The following is a 24,095-nucleotide window of genomic DNA, read 5'->3' on the forward strand; positions in this document are numbered from 1 at the left end:
TTAACTTCTTTAAACGGGGTGGCTGATTCAACAGCATGGACTGCTGCATGGTGGCAAGAAGAATCGACTCGACAACACACCCTTTCAAGTTGCGATACACGCCAGACAGGACACTGTATGTATTTTGTATGTACAGAGTATTGACTCTGTACGACGTGCATACATATTGCAAGGTTAAAAGCAAGGACGGAATCGTTAGTGCGAAGATAAGCCACAGGCTGGATTGCTTGGTTCAGGGTTGCCCATCAAGGTGGAGATGTGGACGTGGGAATGTTGACAAAGGTCCATGCGAAAGGAGGTACATGGAGTGCACTTCCTATATGTACTCCGTAGTCTGGCCGCGCGAGTAAAAAGGAAAAAAACAAAAATGGAAAAGAAATAATAACTGTCGATCTGGGAATTCGGCGCTGCACAATCATGACAGGGATGATGATTTCAGAATTCAGCGATGATATGTCGGAGGGAGATACTGGTTGTTTGATGTTGGAACTGTGAAACAAAATCTGAAAGCAGTGGGCAACTCCGGGCCCCTTTCGACAACTCAGGGCTCACGAACTGGGCGTCCGGGTCGGGAGAGACCCAGAACATAGGATCACCGCATGGCGGAAAAGGATGATCGCCCCAAGGCGACTGGCTGTTCGATGGCTAGCTGTGCAACGATTGATGACGACAAAGCGTCCCTTTCGAGTTCGCAAGCCACATGTGAATCTGGGGGTTGCCGCCGAAATATGCCATTCAATACGATACCCAGAATTACATACCACCAGACGGAGAATGTATGTATATGCTGGTACGCTTTCTCCTCTCCGAACTGAGGAACGAAGCGTTAGTGTGTATTGAAGTAGCCAATTGCATGGCGCAGGTCGGGCATCCCCAACAAGCCACTTGGCCAATGCGAGTGCAGCACTGGAGGAAAAATTGGTGGAACCGGTTCCTGACCCTCCAAAAGTCAATGGTATTTATCGAGTAACGTGGACGTATGAGACAGGCCGCACCACTTAGAAAACCGGAATCTGGGGGCGCCCAGTCCTGTCCCGACCCTTACGACTTCATTACTCCGTACAGCAAACGACATTTCCTTGGACCAGTCCAAGATTTTTCCACCAGCGCCAGCCGGCACGATTGGGGCCGGAGAGAACCCCCTGTAACGCCAAGCTAACCCTAGTGCGCCTTTGTGCCTGTAAATTATCCCTCCCTCCTATTCTCCGCTTTCCTGCAATAATACGGCCATACATCCATACACGCTCTTTTTTTTTTTCTTCCCCTTGAAACCTTTCATCTCTCGCTCCCTCTCTCTCTTTCTCTCTTTCTCTGTTTCTCTCTTTTTCTCTTTCTCTCTCTCTCTCCCCCCCCCTCTCTGTTTTCTTCTATCTCCTTCTAAGTCTTCCGTTGAGTTCGACCACTCGAAAGAAGAGGAAGCTGGCTCGCTCGCTCGTCCGTTCTTTTCCCCTCTGCGTGGCTTCTCTTCTTTCGCTTGTTTTAACCACCATTACACCTTCTTAATCTGGGCTGTGGCCTCCACGTCACTCGTTGCTTCCCTCACTTCGCAGGCAACCTCCTCTCTCGCACGCTTCTCCGCGCCCTTTCAGATCGAGTTAGTCTCGCCCATCCTCATCATCGTCTCCGTCGCCGTGACATCCCTCCTTTGTGTTTCTCTGAACCCCCGGCCAACTCACCAAGCTCTCTTGCCAGCAGGTATCGACTTTTTAATAATACAATAGAACCGCCACCCGCGCAAGTGAGTATACACCCACTGGCTACAGAGTACGCCTTCTGTCAATCCTTTCCCTTTCCGCCACTTGATCTCCCTGGTCTCAGTTTCAACCGTGGGTCTGTTTCTTGTTGGTGAGCGGGTGACACAAAACCTTTCAACCGCTCGTCCAAACAACTCACATACACCTCTCACGTCAACATCCACCACCACAACCACCACTACCACAACAACAATAACATCATCCACAACAACCCTGATATCGAACATTGACCACTCTCTGTTCCTTTCTACTTACCATCTACGCGTCACCTACCCATACCTCGTTTGATCGGAACTAATCCGCTACCTCTGTCATAGTCTGGTCAATTGTCCTAGCCACAATGGCTTTCATCAAGTTCCTCCTCCCGGTCTTGGCTGTCGCCGGCCTAGCAACTGCTGCCGCTGGTGACTGCGACGGCAGAACCATTCGCAACCAAGGCGACGCCGATGGCCTGGCTTCTTGCAGGACCATCGAGGGCGACCTCGAAATTTCCTCCAAAGTCGCCGGATCAATCTCCATTAATGGTGTCCAACGTATCACCGGCAGTCTCATCTGCAAAGAAGCTGAGGACTTGAGGGAACTGAGTGCTTCAAGTTTGTCGAAAATCGAAGACACTTTCATGCTCAGCGGCCTCACTCGTCTGTCTGACCTCAGATTCGACGCCCTCACGGAGGTCGACAACATCAACTTCGAGGCCCTTCCTGCACTTCAACAGCTTACTTTCAGTAAAGTAGTCACTAAGGCAAGCAAACTTCGCGTTACAAACACCGATTTGCGAAATCTCAATGGCATCGACTTGGAGACCGTCGGCGACATGGAAATTAGCAACAACCCTCATATGACCGAGGTCAACGTCAACAAGATAACCAATGCTACTGGTTTCGTCAGCTTCTCTGCCAACTCCGTCAATCTTAAGATCATGTTCCCCAACCTCCAAAATGCCTTGAACATGACCTTCCGTAACGCGAGCGAGGTGTCTCTCCCATCTCTCAAGAAGACTACTGGTCTGCTCGGGTTCTACTCAAACTTTTTCGAAGACTTTTCTGCTCCCAACTTGACTTCTACTGGTGATCTCGTCCTTGTCGACAACTCGAAGCTGTCCAACATTTCATTGCCAGCCTTGGAAACCGTCAGGGGAGCCTTCCAGATTGCTAACAACACCGCCCTTAAGTCTATCACCAATGTCCCCAAGTTGGAGACCATCAACGGCGCTTTGGATTTCGCTGGTAACTTCTCTGAGTAGGTTATCCTCTTCTCTTTTTGATCAGGTTCGTACGGTGCTAAACTCTTATGTTTTAGGGTCGACCTTCCAAAGTTGGATGAAGTCCGTGGCCAGTTCAACATGCAAAGCTCTGGTGACCTTGACTGTGAGCCATGGGAGAAGATGAAGGCCAACGTTCGCGGAAAGTTCACTTGCCGTGGTGGCGTAAAGGACCCTCAGTCCCGGAATCCCAGCAACACTGGCTCTGGCTCAAGCGAATCCTCTGGCGCTGCTTTCCCTGGCTACGTCCCCCCAAGCGGAATGACTATCCTGGCTCTCATTGGTACCGTTGTCCGCTGCGCTTTCCTTTAGGAACCTTACTCGCTTCTTTTTTCCCAGTTGTAAAATCCCGAGTTGTTTCATTTCGTAAAAGGTTCGCATATTCACCGTGTGTATTCAGTATTCATTGACGATAATAATTGGTCATTACCTTTCCTTTGATGCAATGTTCCTTGCTGGGCTTCCACATTGTCATCGACTGCTTTGTCTGAAGAGTAATAGGGCACGTGTCAGCCTCAATCAGGTCTTTAAACAGCAAAGCTAGTGGCCACAAGCTCCAAAATGTCAAGAATATTTGCTCCCTATCATATTTTTCCTTTTTCGGTGACCTCTGAGCGTATGGTGAAGGCTATGGAGTATTGAGAATTTAAAAACACATAACGTAATGTAGCTTGAGAGCTTTTAATGGATGTATAGAAGATGCCCAGAGTTGTTTATATAGAGTGGTTTGGCATGCTGTACTCCAACAGACTGCAACAGCGACACCCGCAGTCATGTTTAATTTCCCAGGAGCGGGTATATTTATACAGAGCAAGGGATAGCCTGCTGCAAGTTAATAGTGCAAACAAAAAGGAAAATTGAACATCCATCCCAAAAGCCTGACAGCAAATGGAGACAGGTGAGTTGCGCATATCAAGGTGCAGCGCAGCGCCCAGACAAAGCGCTTGGCAGTCTTCACGTGACTTGGGATCTCCTGAACACAGGTTCCAGCCTGTTGAATTAAGCTGGTCATCCAAAATTTCCAGACATCACCCCCCAAGGAAAAAAGACAGTCCTCTCGATCCGTGGTAAAGGAGAAGCAGATTGGCTCACAGATCCATTCTCATCCGTTGTCACTCGTTTCCTAGCCCTTCTACATCAATCAGTCGTCGTCGACTGATGTCGACAAGGTGACTCTTGCAGCTTTTCCAATAATAATCTCAACCAAAAACCTGTTTTTACCCTTCTTTTTTCCCTTTTTTTTTTTTTAAGGCAAAGTCGGACTCGAGCGGTGTCTGCAAGCATCTAACTTGTATACTTGTTTCCTACGCTTGGTCGACTTGGGCGAAAGACATTTGCTTTTCAAGTTTATGCGGAAGGACCAGCGTTCTTTTTCGACTTTAACGGGCGGTCCGACGGGGTTCCCTTGGTGCCTTCAGAGTCTTCATCCGCGAGAGAATTAAATAAACAAAACAAAGAAGGGTGAAAGAGGGATAAGAAGAGATATCGGGATCGATTTGGCACTCTACCTGGATAATTCGGAGCCAATTGTGAAACCCACTTCGCCGATTACGTCGTTACGATGTTGCTTCCAAAGGGCGGGATTACGTGGAAGTCCACACAAGCCAAGTTAGCCCCATGGAGGGCCGTGTTGGGCGCTCTGTCGAGACCTCGATTCATACTCACGGCTGCGATCATGGGATTGATCGTGTTACTGTGGAGAGGTATCAGCCATTCAGCATCCGAGATGCAGAGGTATGAGGATTGACCTTTTATCAAGAAAACCCCGTCTCCCATCCGGAGGAATTGGGAGACTGGAAGTCGATTCCAAGTAGATGTTTATACGTGATCGCGTTTTCTCAATTTTATACTGACCTGTCTTTGAATCTCTAGCTTCTACTGTTTCGGACCGTCCAAGCCGCCGCATAAAATGACTGCCAACGAGATGGTGGACTGGCACGCACACCTTCAAACGCCAGTTCTCTTCAACCACCACGAGCCATACGAAATTAATTCAACTACCGTTCAAACCGTTGACTTAAACGCTGTCCACTCAACTCCAAAGGCAGTCCAGAATAAGGAACGTGTCCTTATCCTCACCCCTCTGCGAGACGCCTCGCAGTATCTCGGAAAATACTTCGATCTCGTCTCTGAATTGACCTATCCCCACGACCTTATTGACCTGGCCTTCCTTGTTGGCGATTCAAAAGATGATACCCTTGCGGTTTTGGCGGCGGAGTTAGATCGCGTCCAGGGGATGCCTGGCAAGATTCCGTTCCGAAGTGCCACGATCGTTCAGAAGGATTTTGGAGTCACGTTAGACATGAACGTCCAGGAAAAGCACGGTTACGAGGCACAGGCTCCGCGCCGAAAGGCTATGGGAAAGGCCAGGAATTTCCTTCTCTCTGCTACGCTTAAGCCAGAGCATTCCTGGGTGTACTGGCGCGATGTGGATATCGTGGATAGCCCAAAGAAGATTATTGAGGATTTTGTCGCTCATGACAAGGATATCCTCGTTCCCAGTACGTTCACTTTTATCAGATACACGGAGAGACCCGTCCGCGCTAACACAAATGTGCAGACATCTGGTTCCACAGATACGATGAAAATGGTCGGGACATTGAAGGAAAATGTGTGCTATCTCCTATATTTGACATTATCTGTCTCGTTCAAATTTACTGACACTTGGTTAGTTGACTACAACTCATGGATCGAATCTGATAAGGGGCGAAAACTCGCGTCTACCCTTGATAAGGACACCATTCTCGTTGAAGGATATAAAGAATTCGATACTGGACGAACCTACCTCGTATCTATGGGTGATTGGAGGAAGAACAAAGATGAAGAGGTCGAGTTGGATGGAATTGGTGGCGTTAACATTATCGTCAAGGCGGATGTTCACAGAGCAGGTAGGCGTCGGTCCTCTCTTAATAACCCCTCAGCGGCTAATACTTCTATGTCAGGCATCAATTTTCCCTGCTACGCATTTGAAAACCAGGCCGAAACGGAAGGCTTCGCTAAGATGGCTAAGCGAGCAGGCTATCAAGTTGTCGGACTTCCAAATTACGTCGTATGGCACATCGATACCGAAGAGAAAGGCGGTAATCTCGGCGGCCGGAAGGCCTATTAATATATCGCCTTCGGGATGGACAGGTCGAGAAGGAACTATGTTCACCGTCGTACCGAAATCATAACCTTACAGCCGGTGCAGGCTCTCCGTTGCAAGGACTCATTCGCCCAAAAAAACTTTTATACTCGCATGATGGGGCGCAACTCCCGATATCGCCTCGCAAACCCATCCATACTTGCACGGTAACCGGAAAGAAACGAAATGAAAACACTATTAATGACCGCCTAGTCTCTACCCAATCGATCCCACACTGGATTTCTCTTGCATGTCGTCACACGGAATAATTGAGCCGTTCATTTATGCCCTTTTTTCTTGGATGCGCTTCGCTTCGGGCCCTCATTGTCTCCCCTTTGTGGGCTCAAGGCTACTTGCTATCATATCCTTTTATCTAAAACTTTAATGGCGCCTGGGAATGAAGGGGTTGTGCTTGTGCTTTTCTCACGGCTATTCTTTTTTCTTGGTGTATCTTTATAGATTATATTGCTTTTTATTCGTTGTATGTTTTCTTTCGTGTACAAGGGTATTTTTTTCGTTGGGCTTGTTGTTTTTTATACTTGGGTCTACCAGGCAAAACTGGTCTGTGTCCCGGAAAACGTTCTCTTGCTTCTTTCTCGACCGCTGTTATTTTCTGTTCTGCTGGTCTACCTGCTTCGAGACAGCAGCTTTGCCATTTAGTTCTTGACACTTGACTTATACGCTTTCGCCAGCTTGCACCAGGTTGCGTTTTGCTCTTCGCTTTTAACTGGGGTTCAAGGCGCCTTTTTTTCCCCCTCCGCTTCGATGTGTATTCTTACTTTTCTTTGATTCCCGGAAACCAGATTTAATTCCGACGCTTCTGGTGTTTCTTCCCCTCCCAGGACTGCCCTCCATAACCTGTGGAAGTTGTTTGTGTATGGTCCGCGTGGTTTTCTCACATATAGCAAGTTCCATGGGCCAAGGGCATACCGTGTATGTACGCATGCTTGTGTGGGAGAGTAATAATGATATATGAAGGGGTTGCCTTGCTTTTACCGCTCTGTAGCTGCACGGAAGCGAGGCATGAGTTAGGGGTTTAGTTATCAACTTGTTTCCCAAGTATGCTTTTCCTATTTTGTTTCCAGAGAGCATGATACCCATAAATTTATTTCTTGCCATTTGTCAGTAGTATTGTCAACACGTAGTTAAAATCCATCTACCAGGATAGGCTGAAGTTGCACGCACCCTTCTCACTTTTCTTTTCTTTTTTTTTTTTTCTTCTTTTTGGACGGACGGTATGTCCGAAATATTGGGAGCTTCTGCTGATGATGTGGATGGATGCCGAGATTGTCATCGGAAGGGCGCAAGTCTCGATGGCGGTTCCGACAAGGGGAGGTTGAGGTTTCATCCCGCCGAAACACAACCCGAGATGACTAGTTAGTTATGTGGCTGGCAGCATTCAATGGGGTGTTTTCGAATACTTATTCCTACGATATTCCACTCCTCTATCGTCATAAACCACCAGCATCACCCACCACCCTAGCGCCGTCGATAGCCTTCTGCCATCGGTTTTGCCGCGCAGCCCCACCATGTTCCTCTCATCCCCCCTCTCCGTATCCCCTCGTTCAATTCTCACCCGCCATTCGGCATCAGCCTCAGCAGCAAGAATAAATTCAGTGTTCCGACACTCGGCAAGGCTACCATCTCAGCTCCCTAGGACAGTTAACTGGAGACCAGCGTACAGGACAATGGCGAGCGGCGCACCAAAGAAGCCGGACTGGATTGTCATCGTGCCAGATGCGGCCAGCACTACTCTTGAGAAGAGGATGGGGTTTAGAGAGTAAGTTGTGTTTTGGACACCTTTTTTTTATTTATTTATTTATTTTTCAAACCATTCGTATGGAGGACCTTTTATTAATTTCGTACTCTAGCGCCCATATCAGCAACTTAGGCCCGATCATCGAATCTGGGTTCCTCAAAATGGGAGGTATGTCGGCCCGCGTCCTACTTTTCTATTGTCTTATTCGCACGTGGGAGAGTATGTAAATCAACTTACACTCCGTCTAGGCGCGGTCCTATCTCACCATCCCAAGAACGGTGAGGCTCCCCCCATGAAGGGAAGCGCACTGATTGTCCAAGCGGACTCTGAAGAGGAGATCCGTGACATCCTGGCAAAAGATGTCTATGCCACATCGGGAGTATGGGATTTGGACAATGTACGTATATTCTTCACCTTTTCTCCTGTTCCTGGGTCCGAAAATGGCAGTGCTGACATATGTGTGCTCGTGTTTCTTCAGGTGAAGGTGTATCCGGTACGTTCGTTGATGATTTCTTTGTTGTTGATCCATGGCGTGCCTCTCTTTCTTCGATTGCTCATTGAAGGTAGAGAGGGAAAAAAAAAGGACCAGCTAACCATTCCCATGCGAATATAGTTCCGATGTGCATTCAATGCCTATGAAAAATAAGGCTTAAATAGCTGAGTCAAAAAGACACTCTCTAGCCTTATGACTAGCACAAGGCACTGGACGTCATGCCACGCTGGAGGTCTCATACGTTTCACCAGGATCTTCGAAGTGCCGATGCCAAAGAAGAGAAGGTCGGCTTGCTCATTGTAACATCCCATATATAGTTCATCTAATGTATCAGACATGTACATACACACATACATCCGAAAATTCTTAATTTAAATATCTGTTATCCGAATGATTGTGTTTTTGCTTATGGGGTAGAGGGAATAGTCTCAAGATGAGAGATTGGTGTTCAAAGAAAGAAGGATCCCGGGGTGTGTCGACAAAAAATATCGAAAATGTAGTTAAATGTTGCGGAGAATGCGAACCTTTCGAATAGCCTGTTCAAAATACAATCTATCCTGCTCATGGGATCGGGTTGATTATGGTATATAGCATGTTGTTCTATCAGTGTACGGCGATTTAAATAATATATTAAAGCTTCGGTGCAGGAGACTCCTTCTTGAGCATTGCTTCAGCGACCTTTCGACGTTGGATTTTACCTAAAAAGGTATATTAGTGAATATGTTGCATTCCTTATCACTGGACTCCTATAAGCCAAGACAATAAATGCTCGGGAGCTTACCTGTTGCAGTTTTAGGGATTTCAAGAAGGATCCAGATCTACTCGTTGAACGACGCTCAAGTTAGCTTCCAATTCCCGAAAACACGGAGATCAAAGGGTGCTCTGGAATTGACTACCTTCTTTGGGACCTTGAACTTGGCGACCTTTGGCGCTAGCTCAGCCTTCAATGCGCCCTCGGAGATGCTCCCTCTCTTTTTAAGGACAACTGCTACGCCAATATCTTCTCCGTAAATTTGATCTGGGATGGCGAAGGAGACCGCCTCGGCTACATGAGGATTCTGTGTAATCACATTATCAAGCTCGATGGGGCTAATTTTCTCTCCGCCTTTATTGATAAGTTCTTTGATCCGGCCTGTGATGTAGACGTAGCCATCCTTATCCTTTTTGCCCTGGTCGCCAGTTCGGAAGAAGCCGCCTTTTGTGAAAGACGACTTGTTGGCGGTGGGGTTGTTGAGATAACCCTTAGTGACGTTTTCGCCGCGGATACAGATTTCGCCCTCTGTACCTTGTGAGACTTCGTTGCCTTCCGAATCGAGGATTCTGACATCAACACCTTGGCGGATACCCACACTGCCGGGAATACGTTTCCCTGGGGGAAGAGGGTTGCTTGTCATTTGGTGGGCTGCTTCTGTCATAGCATAAGCTTCCAGCACGGGTGCCTGAAGGGCCTTCTCCAGGTCATGGAAAGTTTTTGGCGAAAGAGGTGAGGAGCAGGAGCGAATGAAGCGAATATTAGGAACTGGTGATGGGATAGGATTCTTGAGCAGTATTTGGTGAATGGTCGGGACGGCCGTATACCAGTTCGCCTTGTAAGTGATGAAATCGGACCAGAATTCTGAAGCCGAGAACTTGAGCGGGACTACTGCCGAACCACCAGAGAGAACAGGTGCAAGAAAAGCCGCTAGAAGTCCATGGACGTGGAAAAGAGGCATCACAAGGAGGGTTCGGTCATTTTCAGTCAAGGAATAGGTTGCTTGGATATTTCCTGGGAAGAGATCGTGAGTATTTGCTTGCACAGAGGTATGCGCTTTCATTCAACTTACTCATCGTCTTTGTCAAGTTTCTATGGGTAAGAGGAACCTAAAGATATATTTTTAGCGTATATCCAGACTTAGATGACTACTCTACTCACAGCTTTGGGTCTACCCGTAGTTCCACTAGTATGCAAAACAAGTGCAATGTCATCTGGCTGTGCAGTTTCAACATTCTGGTTCTCCCGTCCGGCTAGCTTTCCATGCTCCTTTATGTCCAACACGACCTGCTTGCCGTTCCAGTAACATTCCGCAATAGCGGCGTTATACTTCCTTGCAGCGCGAACCGCAGGGCCATCCTGTCCATAGGAACCCTCTGGCACGAGCGCCAGGGCCGAGCTCAAGTCACCAATATAGAATTCAAATTCATCCTGCTTATAAGCCGGATTCAGAGGAGCAGCGATTGCTCTTTGCCATGAGGTAGCAAGAAACGAGACAATGAATTCGTACGAATTCGGAAGAGCAATGGAGACCGCGGAGGCAGGAGTGATGCCTAAGCGGGCTAATTTTGATTGGAATGCAAGTATATCGGCATGCAGCCTCTCATAACTAATGGTTAATGCATCGGGTTTGCCGGGGATGATAATAGCAGTGCTCTGAGCTTTGCCGGGTAAGGAGTTTGCAAGGGTAGACATGATGGAAGCTTAAGATCTAAATTTAGTCCGAAAGCGAAAATGATAAAGAAAATCTCCAGTTAAAAGAGGATGTGTCAAGAACAGAGGTAAAGAAAATTATATGTAGTAGTAAACGATGGGAACACCAATTCAATGGCAGCCTCTATCTATTCATAGATGCACGGAGTACGGAGTACGCATTCACGAGTTGCAGAAGTGCCGCAGATTGGTTACACAAAGCGTAATAGCCGAATGACGTCGGAACGGAAAAGCTCTCGGGAAATCTTTGTGCCGAGACCCGGACCTCCACAGAGCAGGCAAACTATGCAAACTTTCATGTGACCCCGGGTTGGTGATATAATCTCGTCTTCCTTAATAATTCCCGTCAAGACATCGGGCTCTCGTGTGTGAATCGTGCCCTGGCCTCCTCGTGCTTATTGAGATTATCTTGCACTGCTTGAGTTAGATTTGGCAATATGGCTGCTCCGCCGGCTGCTCCCAAGGGCGGCCTGTCTCTTTATGCCAACCTACTTGATCCGTCAGATACTCCCTCCGCCTCGAGTACCATCTCCCGCGCCCCGGTAGTATTCAAGCAAGCTACCGATGGTGAATCTCAACAAGATGACGCAGCTTCAAAGAAGCAGCAGATAAGTGCTGGTAGACTATCTATCCCTCCCATCGCCCGTTGAAGCACAACGTCTGCTATACTTTTGGCCGAATTGGTTTGCTCACTTGTTACCTTGGGTTTGTTCCGGTTTCCTCAAAAGTTCCAGCCTCTTTACGATTTCAACCCACCAAAAGACCTCAATTACCTTCTCAGAAACTGAAAGCGAAGCCCGGTATACCCAAGCCTCCTGTTCTCCCCACTTCTGCGAGCCTAGTGAGCCAAGGCACCACACCCGCTCCCGCAACAGGTGCAGCCGGGCCTCAGGCGAAAAGCACCCTTGCCGACTGGACTGCCACGGCGGATGATGATGACGTGAACGGATTTTATGGGGAGAAAAGACAACGCGGTGGCCGGAAAAAGCGCAAGAAGAATCGCGACGCAGAGGTAGTTTATAACTGGGATGACATTTATGACCCATCCCGCCCAAACAACTATGATCAATACAAACATAGCGACGAGAAGATTAGGGAAGTCAGAGAATGGAAAGATCGCCTGTATGCTCACCGAATGGCCAGAAGGATGAGCAGCGATATGGAAAGCGATGACGATTATCGAAGAAGGCCGATGAATAGTCAGTATTATCTTTTCAACCTGCCTGACCTGAGTTCTCTAACTGGCTTGGTAGAGCAATTTGCACCCCCTACACAGTTTGCACCCCCGCCCAACCTTAACGACATCCCTCGGGAGCCATCTGCGCCGAATTCTCCAGTCACGGAAGTCGTTCCGCCACCTACAGCACCCCTGCTGGACGATCAAACTGGGGAAGATGCATTTGCACGGCGTCTTCGGATGAGCCAAAGCATAGCACAGACCTCAGATATAGCTGCGGAATATTCTATTCCTCCACCTCCCCCGGAAGAGATTCCGCCCGAGCCAACACCAGCAACGTCCAGAGACGCATACTCTTCAGCAACCATCTCCCGCGCGCCTGTTAGATATACTTTACCTCCTCCTCCGGAAGACATACCTGCAACTGAGGAAGAACTCGAAGCCGCCTTTGCGAAAGAAACTGAGGAAGAGCCAGAGGGTGGTGAGGGAGCACCGCGCTCTCTACGCCCGGGACAAAAGGGGTTCGCAGAAAGGCTTCTATCAAAATATGGATGGACAAAGGGATCTGGTTTGGGTGCTAGCGGGACGGGTATAGTCAATCCGCTCCAAGTCAAGGTTCAGAAACAAAAGAAAAGGCCAGATGCGGAGGGTGGAGGCTTTGCCACCCCAGCTGGACGGGGTAAAATCATTGGTGGACATCAGAAGAAGCAAGAAGAAGGCAAGTTTGGTGCTATGAGCGAGGTGGTGGTGCTTCATGGAATGTTGGATGGAATGGACCTGGATGCGGAGCTGGAAGCTGGGGATGACGGAGGTTTGATGCAGGAGATTGGTGACGAATGTGGCGAGAAGGTATGAAAATGGTTTCTTCACCCACTGTATGAAATCTGCTGCTAACTAGTCATAGTACGGACGCGTGGAGAGAGTCTTTATCGATCGGTCTGCCAAAGGCCAAGTGCCTGTCTTCGTAAAATTTACAAACCAGCTATCTGCTTTACGGGTGAGTGGACTGCTCTTGAACGGTAAGTCAACGGTATTGACTGTATTCCTCACTTTAGGCTGTGAACGCCCTTGAGGGTCGCATATTTAATGGAAATACGATCACCGCCCGCTTCTTTGACACTGAGAAGTTTGAAAAAGGAATCTACAAGTGATGGGCTGCACACGAGCTGAGATCTACCTTGATGCTTGTAGCAAGATGCTTTTCATGAACAATATATCACTACTTAGGCTGTAGATATGCTTATCTATTGGGCGCTCAATCCTAGAGTTCCTACCTTTGTCCATTTCTTTTTGAACTGATCCTGTTCTTGTGTGTCCAAGAAGCTCTGGACATTGCTGGTCCTTGCAATACTTCTGTATTAAGGGTCATTTCAAGCATGTAGAGGTCCCGTGTTGATCAGGCTCAAGCATCAGTTTGCAAGGTAGTGATATGGTGAAGCAGCATTCGTCGTCAAATTTGAGACAAAAACAAAGCAAGATTCACATCATCCATTTCCCTGGTCAACCTTGCTCATCGAGACTGTCAAGAGCAGTCAATGCATTTGACACGACCACCCATTGCCCGCCTTAGATAATCAGCTTGAGCTAAAATTGGAGCATTCCGTCCGTACTCCGTGCAGGGTGAACTACCCCACAAGTGCAGTGGAACAAGAGCACCACATCTCGGCGGCAGTCATCCTGCACGGAATATATATGAAGAGCACTTTCACTCACTTGTCCGACCCTTCCCTCTTTCAGACTTGACTTTATCCTCACACTTGCACTCCGTTAGACAAAACTAGTAGCGAGCTCTACTCTGTACTTTCAGCTTATTCAATCTTTATACTTCAATCAAAATGTCTACACTTTGCCTTAATCGACTCTCTGAAGAACGGTGAGCAGGCCTCAGGATAAATCTCTCCGTCGTAGTGCTGACAGTTCGGTTCGCGCCTGCTTCCAGAAAACAATGGCGGAGGGACCACCCTTTCGGATTCTACGCGAAGCCGTATCGCAACTCTCAAGGTGTCCTAGATTTGAAGCGATGGGAGTGCGGGATCCCCGGAAAAGCGAAGACAGTGTGGGAAGGCGGACTGTTCAAACTTGACGTTATCTTCCCTGATGGTATGCACACACATGTTGGGAGAGCTGATATGCAATTTGGAGACGTTGATGCTGATGAGAAATGCTATTTTACCACAAGAATACCCCACGAAGCCACCGAAGTGTATGTCCTGAGGCAGTTCTCCTACCTTGGAAGGTTTGATGTAGCTGACTGTCATACAACCAGGCAAATTCGTTCCACCACTTTTCCACCCAAATGTTTACCCTTCGGGAACCGTGTGCTTATCCATCCTAAGCGAAGAGGATGCGTGGAAGCCGGCCATCACTGTCAAGCAGATCCTTCTAGGCATCCAGGACCTGCTTGATGACCCCAACCCAGAATCTCCCGCCCAGGCAGAAGCGTACAATTTGTTTAAGAAGGACCGGCCAGCTTATGAGAAGAAGGTCCGCCAGGTTGTGAAAGAGAATCCTGCGATGTGAGCACTATCTTGGGGTATTATTTACGATGGAGCCCTTCTCCATTATTTCGCGACCTTGGGGTGCAGATGCCTTCATCCTCTCTTGCCCTCCATTCCTATAATTTTTGTGAAGGATTTACTTTTCATCGAAGCACCATTGGATTGAGCGTGGCGTTTTTTGGGGCTGGAGTAGGTGCGATTGGGGTTGCTGGATCTTACGCGACACTGAAATTGTTCTTGACTCCAGTTCTGTTATACACTCGAACTTGCAGCGGGAAATGTCTTCCTAAGTCGTCCCGAGCGAATTAGGTTTCTCTCCCTTCTTGATCTTTAATGCAATTTACGTCTGTTGACCCTTTGTTTGATGCTCTCAGATTCCAACCATGGATATGACAGTACACAATTTACAAACACTAGACTTGCAAGCATATGAATAAATGAACAGACAGATAGGATAGGATAGTTCTCGCGCTGACAACGGGGTGAGGTTGTTTTGAGAACGATTTGAAACCTCCCACATGCTTGTATCGCGAGGGGAGAAAGCTCGGCGATTGCTTTATCCTGAGTGCCGAAAGATGAGATTGATGAGCGCTGTACGGAGTAACTATAGAGTACTCCGTAAGGTTTGCATGTTGTTGGTCAGAAACAGGGCAAATCATGCAGCTGCAACCTGCAAAGCAATTTTTTGAGCAACTCTGGATCCTCCCCGTCACACTGTTAGGTTGGGTGACTTTTCGCCATCGGGGAAAATTCTTTGGTTTAGACGTTTCGAGAGCCCTTATCTTATCGGTGCCACCAGCAGTCCACCAGCGAGCAGGAATAACCTTATGACTCAAACTTTTTTCCCCCCAGCGCCGGAGAACTACATAAGAAAAAAAAAAAGGGACCCTCCTCCACTCTGTCTTCTAACATTGTCTTCTTTGTGTTTGGTGCCTGGTTCCTTCGTCCTTCTTTTTGGCTCTCTTTTGGAATCAATATTTACTGCCATTGAAAAGAAAACATGTGTGGTATATTTGCGTGTCACTGGTATGTTCTCGGTCCCCCTGCATTCTTCCCATTTTACAAGGCTCCCCCATGCCCCGCCGTGAGAAAAGTGACCTTCACCACAAACACACGCAAGCCGAGTTTTGGATGGTAAATGCTAACTACGACCCTGCAAACGTAGTCACCCTGATGTACAGAAATTCAAGCCGACGGCTTTACGCATGGCGAAAGCGTGAGTTACCACCGGTTCTATTTTGCGGCTTCTGTGGAATATGTGGCTAAGAGAATACGGGGAAAGCGTCCGGCATCGTGGTCCTGATTGGAGTGAGTGGAACATAATCCCTGTCCTGGCGCTTCTTCTGTTACTGCCAGGAACTCTTTTCTGGTGTGATAGTCGGCTAATAAGCAATGTTAAATTATAGGTGGTAACTTTGTTTCCAACAACACAAGTCAGTGCTTGAAAGAAGATTTTGTTTCTGCGATCAGCGGTGAAGTGCTGACCATGAGATAGTCCTTGCACACGAGCGATTGAGCATCGTCGGTGTCGGTGGGTTCCGTCAGCCATCGATCTTTGACATAAGATGGAGGAGATGATCCTAATTGAGAAACAGAATCTGGTGCTCAGCCCCTCGTTAACGATGACGAGACATTGGCACTCGCTGTCAATGGAGAAATTTATAATCACAGAATCCTGAGGAAGGGATTGAAGACCCAATATAAATTCAAGACACATTCGGACTGCGAAGTTATCATTCCATTGGTATGCTTTTCATGAGTCGAGGCAGTGAAGGCCGTCTATTGCTAACTCTTAATGTAGTATATGGAACATGATATCGATGCTCCGAAATTCCTCGATGGCATGTTCTCGTGGGTGCTTTTTGACAAAAAACAGAACCGCGTTATTGCTGCCAGAGATCCCATTGGTATCACCAGCTTCTACCAAGGATGGTCTTCCCAGACACCTGGTGCTGTCTATTTCGCCTCTGAATTAAAGTCACTTCATCCGGTCTGCGACAAGATCATCTCCTTCCCTCCCGGCCATGTGTATGACTCCAAGACGGACACCATGACTCGTTACTTCCAGCCGAAATGGTGGGATCCAACCAATGTTCCGTCGACCCCCATAGATTACAAATTGATCCGCGAATCTTTGGTGCGATCTGTTCGTAAGAGACTGATGGCAGAGGTTCCCTATGGTGTCCTGCTCTCTGGTGGTTTGGACTCCAGCCTGGTCGCCTCGATTGCGCAGCGCGAAACCCAGCGGATGATGGTGGCGCAGAACGGCACGGTCACCAATGGAGAATCGGGCGCGGGCTTGGTTGGAATCGACGATAGCAACGAGCTGTCGACTGTGACTTCCTTCCCCCAATTGCATTCGTTCTCCATTGGTCTTCCGGGAGCCCCAGATACCAAGGCTGCTCTTGAGGTCGCTAACTTTCTTGGAACAAAGCATTACGCTTTCACATTCACAGTCGACGACGGCCTTAACGCACTCTCAGACGTTATCTATCACTTGGAAACTTATGATGTGACAACTATCCGTGCTTCTACACCCATGTATCTGCTGAGCAGAAAGATCAAGGCCATGGGCGTCAAGATGGTGCTCAGCGGTGAAGGTAGCGATGAAATTTTTGGCGGATATCTTTATTTCCACGCGGCCCCGGATAAGAAAGCTTTCCACGAGGAGACGGTTAGACGAGTTAAGAACCTTCACTTGGCTGACTGCTTGAGAGCAAACAAGTCAACTTCGGCATGGGGTCTTGAGGCCCGTGTGCCGTTCTTGGATAAGCAATTCCTGGAGGTCTCCATGGGTGTTGATCCGCAGGAAAAGATGATCACCAAGGAAAGAATCGAGAAGTACGTCTTGAGGAAAGCCTTCGACACGTCTGATGAGCCAGAAACCAAGCCGTTCCTGCCGGATAACATTCTGTGGCGCCAGAAAGAACAATTCAGCGATGGTGTCGGCTATTCCTGGATTGATGCTCTAAGGGACAACGCAGAGCTTCAAGTTACGGATGAGATGATGAAGAACCCCAAGCCAGAGTGGGGCGATGATATCCCTGATACAAAGGAGGCGTATGTTCCTTTCTTTTTTTTTTCTTTTTTTTTTTTTTTTTTTTGAAGACAAGAAAAATTCTCAGGGTATGGTTCCCGTCCGCTAACGCCGTTCTAGGTACTGGTACCGAATGATGTTCGATGAACACTTCCCTCCGTGCTGCGCGTCCACTGTCATGCGCTGGACACCCACATGGTCGAAGCAAACGGACCCAAGTGGACGGTATGAAGCTTTCAGTTCCGTCAACAAAATATCGTCAATGATCTTTGCTGACTTCGATCACAGTGCCATCTCGACCCACGTTGCGAAATACGACCACGCATAGGTGCCATAAAAGCATTTGCCGCTTCGAGTATCTTCCCATTCTTAGGTTCATTTCTGAGAAACCTTTTCTCTTTTCTTTTTTTTTCACTTTCCTGTCGTCAACGGCGCTTGGAGGTTCTCAATATTTTCCTTTTCTTTTTCATTCCTTTTTTTTCCCCCTGTAAAATTTGCTGGCCATCTTTTTTGCCGTCTTAGATTTTGGGACGCTCGTGTGTATGGGTTTTGGTTTCAGATAAATGGACTGTTTTCCAAGACAACATGATAGAGCTGCTCCATGTTTGTTCTGGGTACTGTTTTGGAGGATAGAATAGATCCAGGCCTTCTGACGACTTTAGATACCTACCTACCTAGTTAATTATGATGCACTGCAAACCTCCTCGTTGTTCAGAGTTCTTCCTCTTACTACTCTCTGCACAGCATGAAGTCATGGCCCTTTCTTTGATGCCGGCCGCCAAATCACGTGATTGAAGAGTGCCGCCAGACCCACTTCAAGCGCCAAGCAGCAGGCAACTGGCCAATCAAAGCGCGGAGATGGTCACGATGCCTAACTTTTCCGATTCGAGAGGTGTTTTTCAGCGGTTTCTGCTTTCCCGTGATCCCATGTCCACTCCCAATCTCTCCAAGTTCCCAACAACCTCTCTTGTTTTCCCCCCCAAAAATCCCCAACTGCCCGCCTTTAGGTCTCTCTGCTCACTTCCACGCTCTCACATCCATCATGGCCGCTCCAGCTGCTTTCGGCGACATCGCCAAAACTGTCAATGATGTGCGTACTGCGCCTTGCCGCCCGTTTTCCCGACGGCAATGTTGTTGTGCCCTCGCAATTGAGAACTGACTGTTGGGGAACAATAGCTCCTTAACAAGGATTTCTACCACACCAGTGCCGGTATGTTACCTTGTCTCGCTGGGCGTACTGGGAACACCGCTAACGATCGTGTATAGCCAGCCTCGAGGTCAAGTCTAAGGCTCCCAATGGCGTCACCTTCAACGTGAAGGGTAAATCTGCTCATGAGGGTCCCATTTCCGGATCGGTAAGCTTGACGTGTACCATCAAGGTGGCCGAGATACGGTACTAACGCAACTCTCAATTGTAGCTCGAGGCCAAATATGTCGACCCACCAACTGGTAAATACTCTCCGCACTTCATTCGATCCCCTCAATTGACACCTCGCCTTTCAAATCCCACCCCAATTTGGAAACCAGGAATTATCATCCGACATGATCGTCGGAGTGGAAAATCTTTACGCTTTTCACGCGTTCTTTCAAGTCTTGAGATCAAGCTAATATTTCGCCCATATTCAGGCCTTACCCTCACTCAGACATGGACCACCGGCAACGCCCTCGACACCAAGCTTGAGTTGGACAACAACATCGCCAAGGGCCTCAAGGCTGAGGTTCTCACACAATACCTCCCATACTCTAACTCCAAAGGTGCCAAGTTGAACCTCCACTTCAAGCAGCCCAACCTGCACGCTCGTGCTTTCTTCGATCTCCTTAAGGGCCCAACCGCGAACTTCGATGCCGTCCTTGGACACGAGGGTTTCTTGGTGGGTGCTGAGGGTGGCTATGATGTCCAAAAGGCCGCCATCACCAAGTACTCTGCCGCCGTTGCCTACTCTCTCCCTGAGTACTCCGCTGCCATCACTGCCACCAACAACCTCACCCTCTTCTCTGCCAGCTACTACCACCGCGTGAATTCCCAGGTCGAGGCCGGCGCCAAGGCCACTTGGGACTCCAAGGCAGGAAATACTGTTGGCCTTGAAGTTGCCAGCAAGTACAGACTTGATCCTTCCTCCTTCGCTAAGGTATGTTTCGGCGTGTGGTATCAATCTTGTCTGCTTTCACATATATTAATCGCATTCATCTTACAGGCCAAGATCAACGACCGTGGAATTGCTGCTCTTGCCTACAATGTCCTCCTTAGACCAGGTGTCACCCTTGGTCTCGGTGCTTCCGTCGATACCCAGAACTTGAACCAAGCTGCCCACAAGGTTGGTGCCAGCTTCACCTTTGAAGGTTAGATGAGTTAGCCCGTTGGTGGTAGAAGACTTGTGTAATATCAAATCAATTGAACCTTCTACAGTTTCCTTTTTGGAAACTTGTATTCCGCCTTTTTTCCCTCTCTGGTCAGATTCCCAAGCAGACTCTTGATCAACCAGAATCATTTATGTATTACAGCATGACATCTATACTGTACGCCAATTAAATGCATAAACTATATCAATCTGTGTCCGATCAAGCCGGTATATACTGTCTTCTGATCAATGACGTCGCTCAGTTCTCGAGACTTCAGCCCAGCATGAAAAGATGAAAGCAAGAGCTTGAGGTAGAACAAAGAAAAAAACCTGGTTGGTCAATCTCAGTTTGACATCTAGTATGTCTCGGGACACATCTGTGGCTTAACGGGCCGCTTCCGCTACCATGGCGTGACAACACTTCCTAGTTTTTTGATACCCCTTAGAGGTTACAAAGAGACCGCACCTCTTTTAGATCATGTTGGTTATCCCTCCTCCTAAGTTGTTCGCCTTAAAAAGCAAATATTGGAAAGTGGCCACACTTTTCTAGAGTCAACATACACAAGCTATACATGCTATACAGTCTACCAAAATCAAACAATGCATACGCTGCGTATGTTTAGGATTATCACAATATGGATTTTTGCAAATACCGCATGGATCATGTCTTAACCCCATGCTCTTGAACCTCACCCCCCCCCAACTTCTTATTCTATGTGACGATCCTGCGTCGCCTGGCTGCGATGCAAACCACTTTAGTTGAACCCATACCAGACTAATGTTCCTGCACCCTTTTCGGAGCATGCTTAACCGGTGATGACGTTATCGCCGAAGAGCGTGGTCTCTCAAGGACGTGTTGACCTGCCACTGCAGCCGCCCACGCAAAACCCAGGATGCCCAATACCGTGATCAACCGCATCGTGATGTTTCCCTCGTCTTCTGAGACATCAATACCTCGCGCGGCGGCTTCTGCTTTCGCGCGTTCGACTGCTTTGCGACGGCGTTCGCGGCGTCGGGCATCTTCGTGAGTTTGCGTGCGGAGGTGGGAGGTGGCGTCGAAGTGAGGGACTGTGTTGTGGTAGATGAATGAGGAGGGGTCGGGGTGGGAGGAGGATGAGGAGGCGGAGCCATGTGGCTGCTGATGTTCCCGCTGTGGGTGAGGGTGTGGATGCGGATGCTGTTGTTGATGCCGGTTATGAGGTTGGTTATGATGCGCTGTACCATACCCGCCGTGGGCGTAGAAACTGGGTGGTGGGCCTCTAAAAGGTCCACGACGTTTGCTTAGGCCGGATGGTGGTCGAGACCCCACATATGATCCGCGATGACCGCTTCGAGTGCTGGACGATGCCGCTGTCGCCGCCGCCGCGCGGTGTATGTCATGGTCGCGATCGTATACCGCACGCTTGGAGGCATTTGAGAGGACTTGGTAAGCGTCCGATATGGCTGCGAATCTCGCAGAGGCGGTGGGATCTTTGGGATTCTTATCCGGGTGGTGAGCCAGTGAGAGCGCGTAGAATTGCCTAGTTTCATTGCAAGTTAAATCATCGTGCATTGGGGCAACTATCTCTTCACAGCGAGCCGGATGAGCATTTTACCAACAAGGGCAGACAGATATTTACTTCTTGATCTCTTGCGTCGTCGCCGTGATCGGCACATTCAAAATCTCATAGTACGTCGGGTCGCGGCTATCTGCAAACCATCGCGCTGCTGAAGAAGAAAATGGGTGGGTTCGGAGACCAGGTGGGAGGCGTAGGAAGGCAGGAGAGAAACATGGTGAGGGGCTATGGATGCAGAATGGCATGCCGCTGCATCATTTGCAGTCTCTCTTTTAACTGAGGAATGTTATGGAGGATGTACGGAGTAGCTGGGCATGCGCTGATGGAGTACTATTTCGTTGGTCGCGGTGCTGGTCCTCGCCATCCGATGCCAAGACTGCCGCCGTCAACATCCATCCGGCATACGGAAATTCGGGTGTCGAGAAATGTGCATTGTATACAAAAATGGCAAGCTATTACCAAATACAGTGGTTTATTATTAAGTTAACTAGTTAACTAACCATACACTTCTTGGCATGTTACTTAATACACAATTAGTACGGGGTACTCTGTACTCCGTAGTTACAGAGTGTTTCCAACGAGTACTCCATGTTGCTGGATATACTAAACACCGGCAGACACTCTGGCAGCAAACCTATGGCCATAATGCCTGAATCCATGCATCAGAACCCTCTTGCTAAGCAGTTTATGATCACTTGTGGGTTGATACTTCCTTTTTATAGCCATGATGAAGAGCATGGTGAGAAATGCAAGCACTTGCAGCGATGTGCGCTTTGTTGTCCTTGTGTAACCAGCGGAGTTAGTGTTGAATCATTGGTTAACAAGCTGTTTGCAACCCCTCCAGCTTGGTCTGGGGCCTATATCTCTCTTTTGTCGTCGAGCATGAAAGAAACTTGGCAGCATGGCTCACATTGAACCTACTGTTGATTACTATGCCTTGCTTCAGGTCGCGCAGACAGCAGATCAAGCTTCTGTGAAATCAAACTACAAGCGCCTTGCAAAGATCAAGCATCCGGACAAGAACCCTACAAATCCCAATGCAACACGGGACTTCCAACTGGTGAGAGCAGGATTGCCGGCCACTCCTAAGGATAGCATGTGTGCTCTGATAATTGATGCATTTGACATAGCTCTTGGAAGCGTATCAAATATTATCTAATCCTGACACTCGGCGGAGATATGATTCCCAATATCCCTTCAATAAGCATGCCCAAGAGGCCGGGCAGCGATCTGAGATGCGAGAGTCGGGGTTGCGGCACCTAAACAACAGAAGATGGGAGTTGGAAAACAAGATATTCGAGGCACAGAGGATGGTGGATGGGTACGAGAGAGACCTGAGAAGGTTGCAAGAGGAAGCGGAGATGGATACAAAGGAACAGGCTGCCAAAGGCGGGTGGTGGGCCTACATATGGCCATTTGGAGCTTCGAGGGGCGGGGAAATCAAAGACGAGCATGACGACCGGAGACGCCGCGAGTTACATAGAAAAGCAGCTCAGAGAATCAAGGAACAGCACCTGGAAGAACAGAGACAATTCATTTCACGCATTAAAGCTCAATTGCAAAGCACCAATTGTGAGATTAAGAAATTTCAGGAGGAAATTGAGAGGGAAGAAAGAGAGAAGGAGAAAAAGAGACACAGAGAGGAGGAGGAGAAAAGGTGGAGGGAGGTACTGAAGAGGCAAGCCGAAGAAGAAGAGAGGAGACGCCGTGAATTTCAAGCACAAATGGGAAAGGTGCAGAAAAAATCTCATAACCAGTCTGCTAAAACACAGAGGCAGAGTAGTTGGACGGAGCAAAAGAAGGACACAAAAATGGAAAATGCTAGAAGGCAAGCAAACAGGGGTTCGCATGCCACCAATAGGAGCACAAACCCCTTGAGGCCAAATATGGTCTTGTGTGACCATGCGTTGTGGTGGCCTCGAGTTGATGGAACGCATCTCTGCAGCCGTTGCCTCACACACACAACCCGTTTTGCATTCCGGTGCCCTCGATGCAACAAGGTGGCATGTGCAAGTTGCCGTGATATCCTGAGAGGTAAATGATTGTCACATAAATGTTTGCAGAAGTCCATAACAATGAAGTCAAGTCTCAGTTGCTAGGAAAAAATAGTGCAAATATAAGCCCACATAAACAAGGAGAACTTAACGCCCTTCTCTCCGGCCTCAAGTCTATACACCAGCTATATCATTGTGATGCAAGGCCTTTTTATCATAGATTCATAGAGAATTACAGTGAAAGTTAACACTCGACTTTGGATTGGATTTAGAACAAAAGTGGGCTGGTGATGCATAAGGGTTCATGTTTCTCCCACCACCTATGTGCGTTTATTAAATATTCCGTATGAACAGAGCACTGTATAGGGTTAGCAGAACTTTCAACAGTATGCTGTATGAGAATTGAGTACAACGCTGCTCCACAAAGTTGGTCGAAGGATCATGAAGCACGCAGAGCTTTAAAGCAAGAAAAATTAATGCCCAACTAGATCCCTAACTGCATTCAAATAAGATATGGGTTGCACCTGTATCCATATCTGGGTACCTCTCTCTAGTGACATCTCAGGTTCTGGGCGGGCTCTTTGTCAGGCGGTAGGGTTTGCACTTGGTATCAAATACATCGACTTTAGCCTTTGGAAA

General features: G+C 48.2%; 10 protein-coding genes across 10 annotated transcripts; 8 read left to right on the top strand and 2 right to left on the bottom strand.

The window, feature by feature from the left end:
- The first annotated feature begins 1,258 nt into the window (after window positions 1-1,258).
- Window positions 1,259-3,622, top strand: CIMG_04115 (GPI-anchored cell wall organization protein Ecm33). Its single transcript, XM_001244673.2, has 4 exons — window positions 1,259-1,594; window positions 1,681-1,738; window positions 2,072-2,993; window positions 3,054-3,622. Exons 3-4 carry the CDS (start codon window positions 2,095-2,097, stop codon window positions 3,325-3,327), a joined length of 1,173 nt encoding a protein of 390 aa, XP_001244674.1. The 5' UTR covers window positions 1,259-1,594; window positions 1,681-1,738; window positions 2,072-2,094; the 3' UTR covers window positions 3,328-3,622.
- A 429-nt stretch (window positions 3,623-4,051) lies between these two features.
- On the top strand, window positions 4,052-7,201 carry CIMG_04116 (mannan polymerase II complex ANP1 subunit). The gene is made up of 5 exons (XM_001244674.2): window positions 4,052-4,749; window positions 4,888-5,516; window positions 5,576-5,626; window positions 5,688-5,903; window positions 5,958-7,201. The coding sequence occupies exons 1-5, from the start codon at window positions 4,577-4,579 to the stop codon at window positions 6,122-6,124; spliced, it is 1,236 nt and encodes a 411-aa protein (XP_001244675.2). The 5' UTR covers window positions 4,052-4,576; the 3' UTR covers window positions 6,125-7,201.
- Window positions 7,202-7,512: 311 nt separating this feature from the next.
- CIMG_04117 (uncharacterized protein) lies at window positions 7,513-8,782 on the top strand. Its single transcript, XM_001244675.2, has 5 exons — window positions 7,513-7,919; window positions 8,011-8,066; window positions 8,147-8,295; window positions 8,377-8,391; window positions 8,512-8,782. Exons 1-5 carry the CDS (start codon window positions 7,669-7,671, stop codon window positions 8,542-8,544), a joined length of 504 nt encoding a protein of 167 aa, XP_001244676.2. The 5' UTR covers window positions 7,513-7,668; the 3' UTR covers window positions 8,545-8,782.
- On the bottom strand, window positions 8,698-10,976 carry CIMG_04118 (coenzyme A synthetase). The gene is made up of 5 exons (XM_001244676.2): window positions 10,304-10,976; window positions 10,215-10,251; window positions 9,288-10,156; window positions 9,173-9,209; window positions 8,698-9,089 (listed from the first exon to the last, which is right to left on the bottom strand). Exons 1-5 carry the CDS (start codon window positions 10,835-10,837, stop codon window positions 9,022-9,024), a joined length of 1,545 nt encoding a protein of 514 aa, XP_001244677.1. The 5' UTR covers window positions 10,838-10,976; the 3' UTR covers window positions 8,698-9,021.
- A 242-nt stretch (window positions 10,977-11,218) lies between these two features.
- CIMG_04119 (G-patch DNA repair protein) lies at window positions 11,219-13,104 on the top strand (the record flags this gene model as incomplete). Its single annotated transcript, XM_001244677.2, has 4 exons — window positions 11,219-11,473; window positions 11,590-12,054; window positions 12,109-12,881; window positions 12,937-13,104. Exons 1-4 carry the CDS (start codon window positions 11,293-11,295, stop codon window positions 13,102-13,104), a joined length of 1,587 nt encoding a protein of 528 aa, XP_001244678.2. The 5' UTR covers window positions 11,219-11,292.
- Window positions 13,105-13,867: 763 nt separating this feature from the next.
- CIMG_04120 (SUMO-conjugating enzyme ubc9) lies at window positions 13,868-15,030 on the top strand (the record flags this gene model as incomplete). The annotated part of the gene is made up of 4 exons (XM_001244678.2): window positions 13,868-13,905; window positions 13,972-14,132; window positions 14,212-14,235; window positions 14,299-15,030. 4 exons carry the CDS (start codon window positions 13,868-13,870, stop codon window positions 14,550-14,552), a joined length of 477 nt encoding a protein of 158 aa, XP_001244679.1. The 3' UTR covers window positions 14,553-15,030.
- A 442-nt stretch (window positions 15,031-15,472) lies between these two features.
- Window positions 15,473-18,266, top strand: CIMG_04121 (asparagine synthase (glutamine-hydrolyzing)). Its single transcript, XM_001244679.2, has 9 exons — window positions 15,473-15,556; window positions 15,696-15,746; window positions 15,813-15,838; window positions 15,937-15,963; window positions 16,026-16,061; window positions 16,126-16,274; window positions 16,332-17,590; window positions 17,688-17,792; window positions 17,856-18,266. Exons 1-9 carry the CDS (start codon window positions 15,531-15,533, stop codon window positions 17,893-17,895), a joined length of 1,719 nt encoding a protein of 572 aa, XP_001244680.2. The 5' UTR covers window positions 15,473-15,530; the 3' UTR covers window positions 17,896-18,266.
- Window positions 18,267-18,517: 251 nt separating this feature from the next.
- Window positions 18,518-20,115, top strand: CIMG_04122 (mitochondrial outer membrane protein porin). Its single transcript, XM_001244680.2, has 6 exons — window positions 18,518-18,657; window positions 18,744-18,777; window positions 18,834-18,922; window positions 18,986-19,016; window positions 19,194-19,696; window positions 19,763-20,115. The coding sequence occupies exons 1-6, from the start codon at window positions 18,610-18,612 to the stop codon at window positions 19,910-19,912; spliced, it is 855 nt and encodes a 284-aa protein (XP_001244681.1). The 5' UTR covers window positions 18,518-18,609; the 3' UTR covers window positions 19,913-20,115.
- Window positions 20,116-20,429: 314 nt separating this feature from the next.
- On the bottom strand, window positions 20,430-21,759 carry CIMG_04123 (DnaJ domain-containing protein). The gene is made up of 2 exons (XM_001244681.2): window positions 21,526-21,759; window positions 20,430-21,426 (listed from the first exon to the last, which is right to left on the bottom strand). Exons 1-2 carry the CDS (start codon window positions 21,705-21,707, stop codon window positions 20,682-20,684), a joined length of 927 nt encoding a protein of 308 aa, XP_001244682.1. The 5' UTR covers window positions 21,708-21,759; the 3' UTR covers window positions 20,430-20,681.
- Window positions 21,760-22,363: 604 nt separating this feature from the next.
- On the top strand, window positions 22,364-23,504 carry CIMG_04124 (uncharacterized protein; the record flags this gene model as incomplete). Its single annotated transcript, XM_001244682.2, has 2 exons — window positions 22,364-22,522; window positions 22,593-23,504. The coding sequence occupies 2 exons, from the start codon at window positions 22,364-22,366 to the stop codon at window positions 23,502-23,504; spliced, it is 1,071 nt and encodes a 356-aa protein (XP_001244683.2).
- Between the last annotated feature and the right edge of the window lie 591 nt (window positions 23,505-24,095).

The sequence above is a fragment of the Coccidioides immitis genome (assembly GCF_000149335.2).
Source record: "Coccidioides immitis RS genomic scaffold supercont3.6, whole genome shotgun sequence".
Classification (NCBI taxonomy): domain Eukaryota; kingdom Fungi; phylum Ascomycota; class Eurotiomycetes; order Onygenales; family Onygenaceae; genus Coccidioides; species Coccidioides immitis.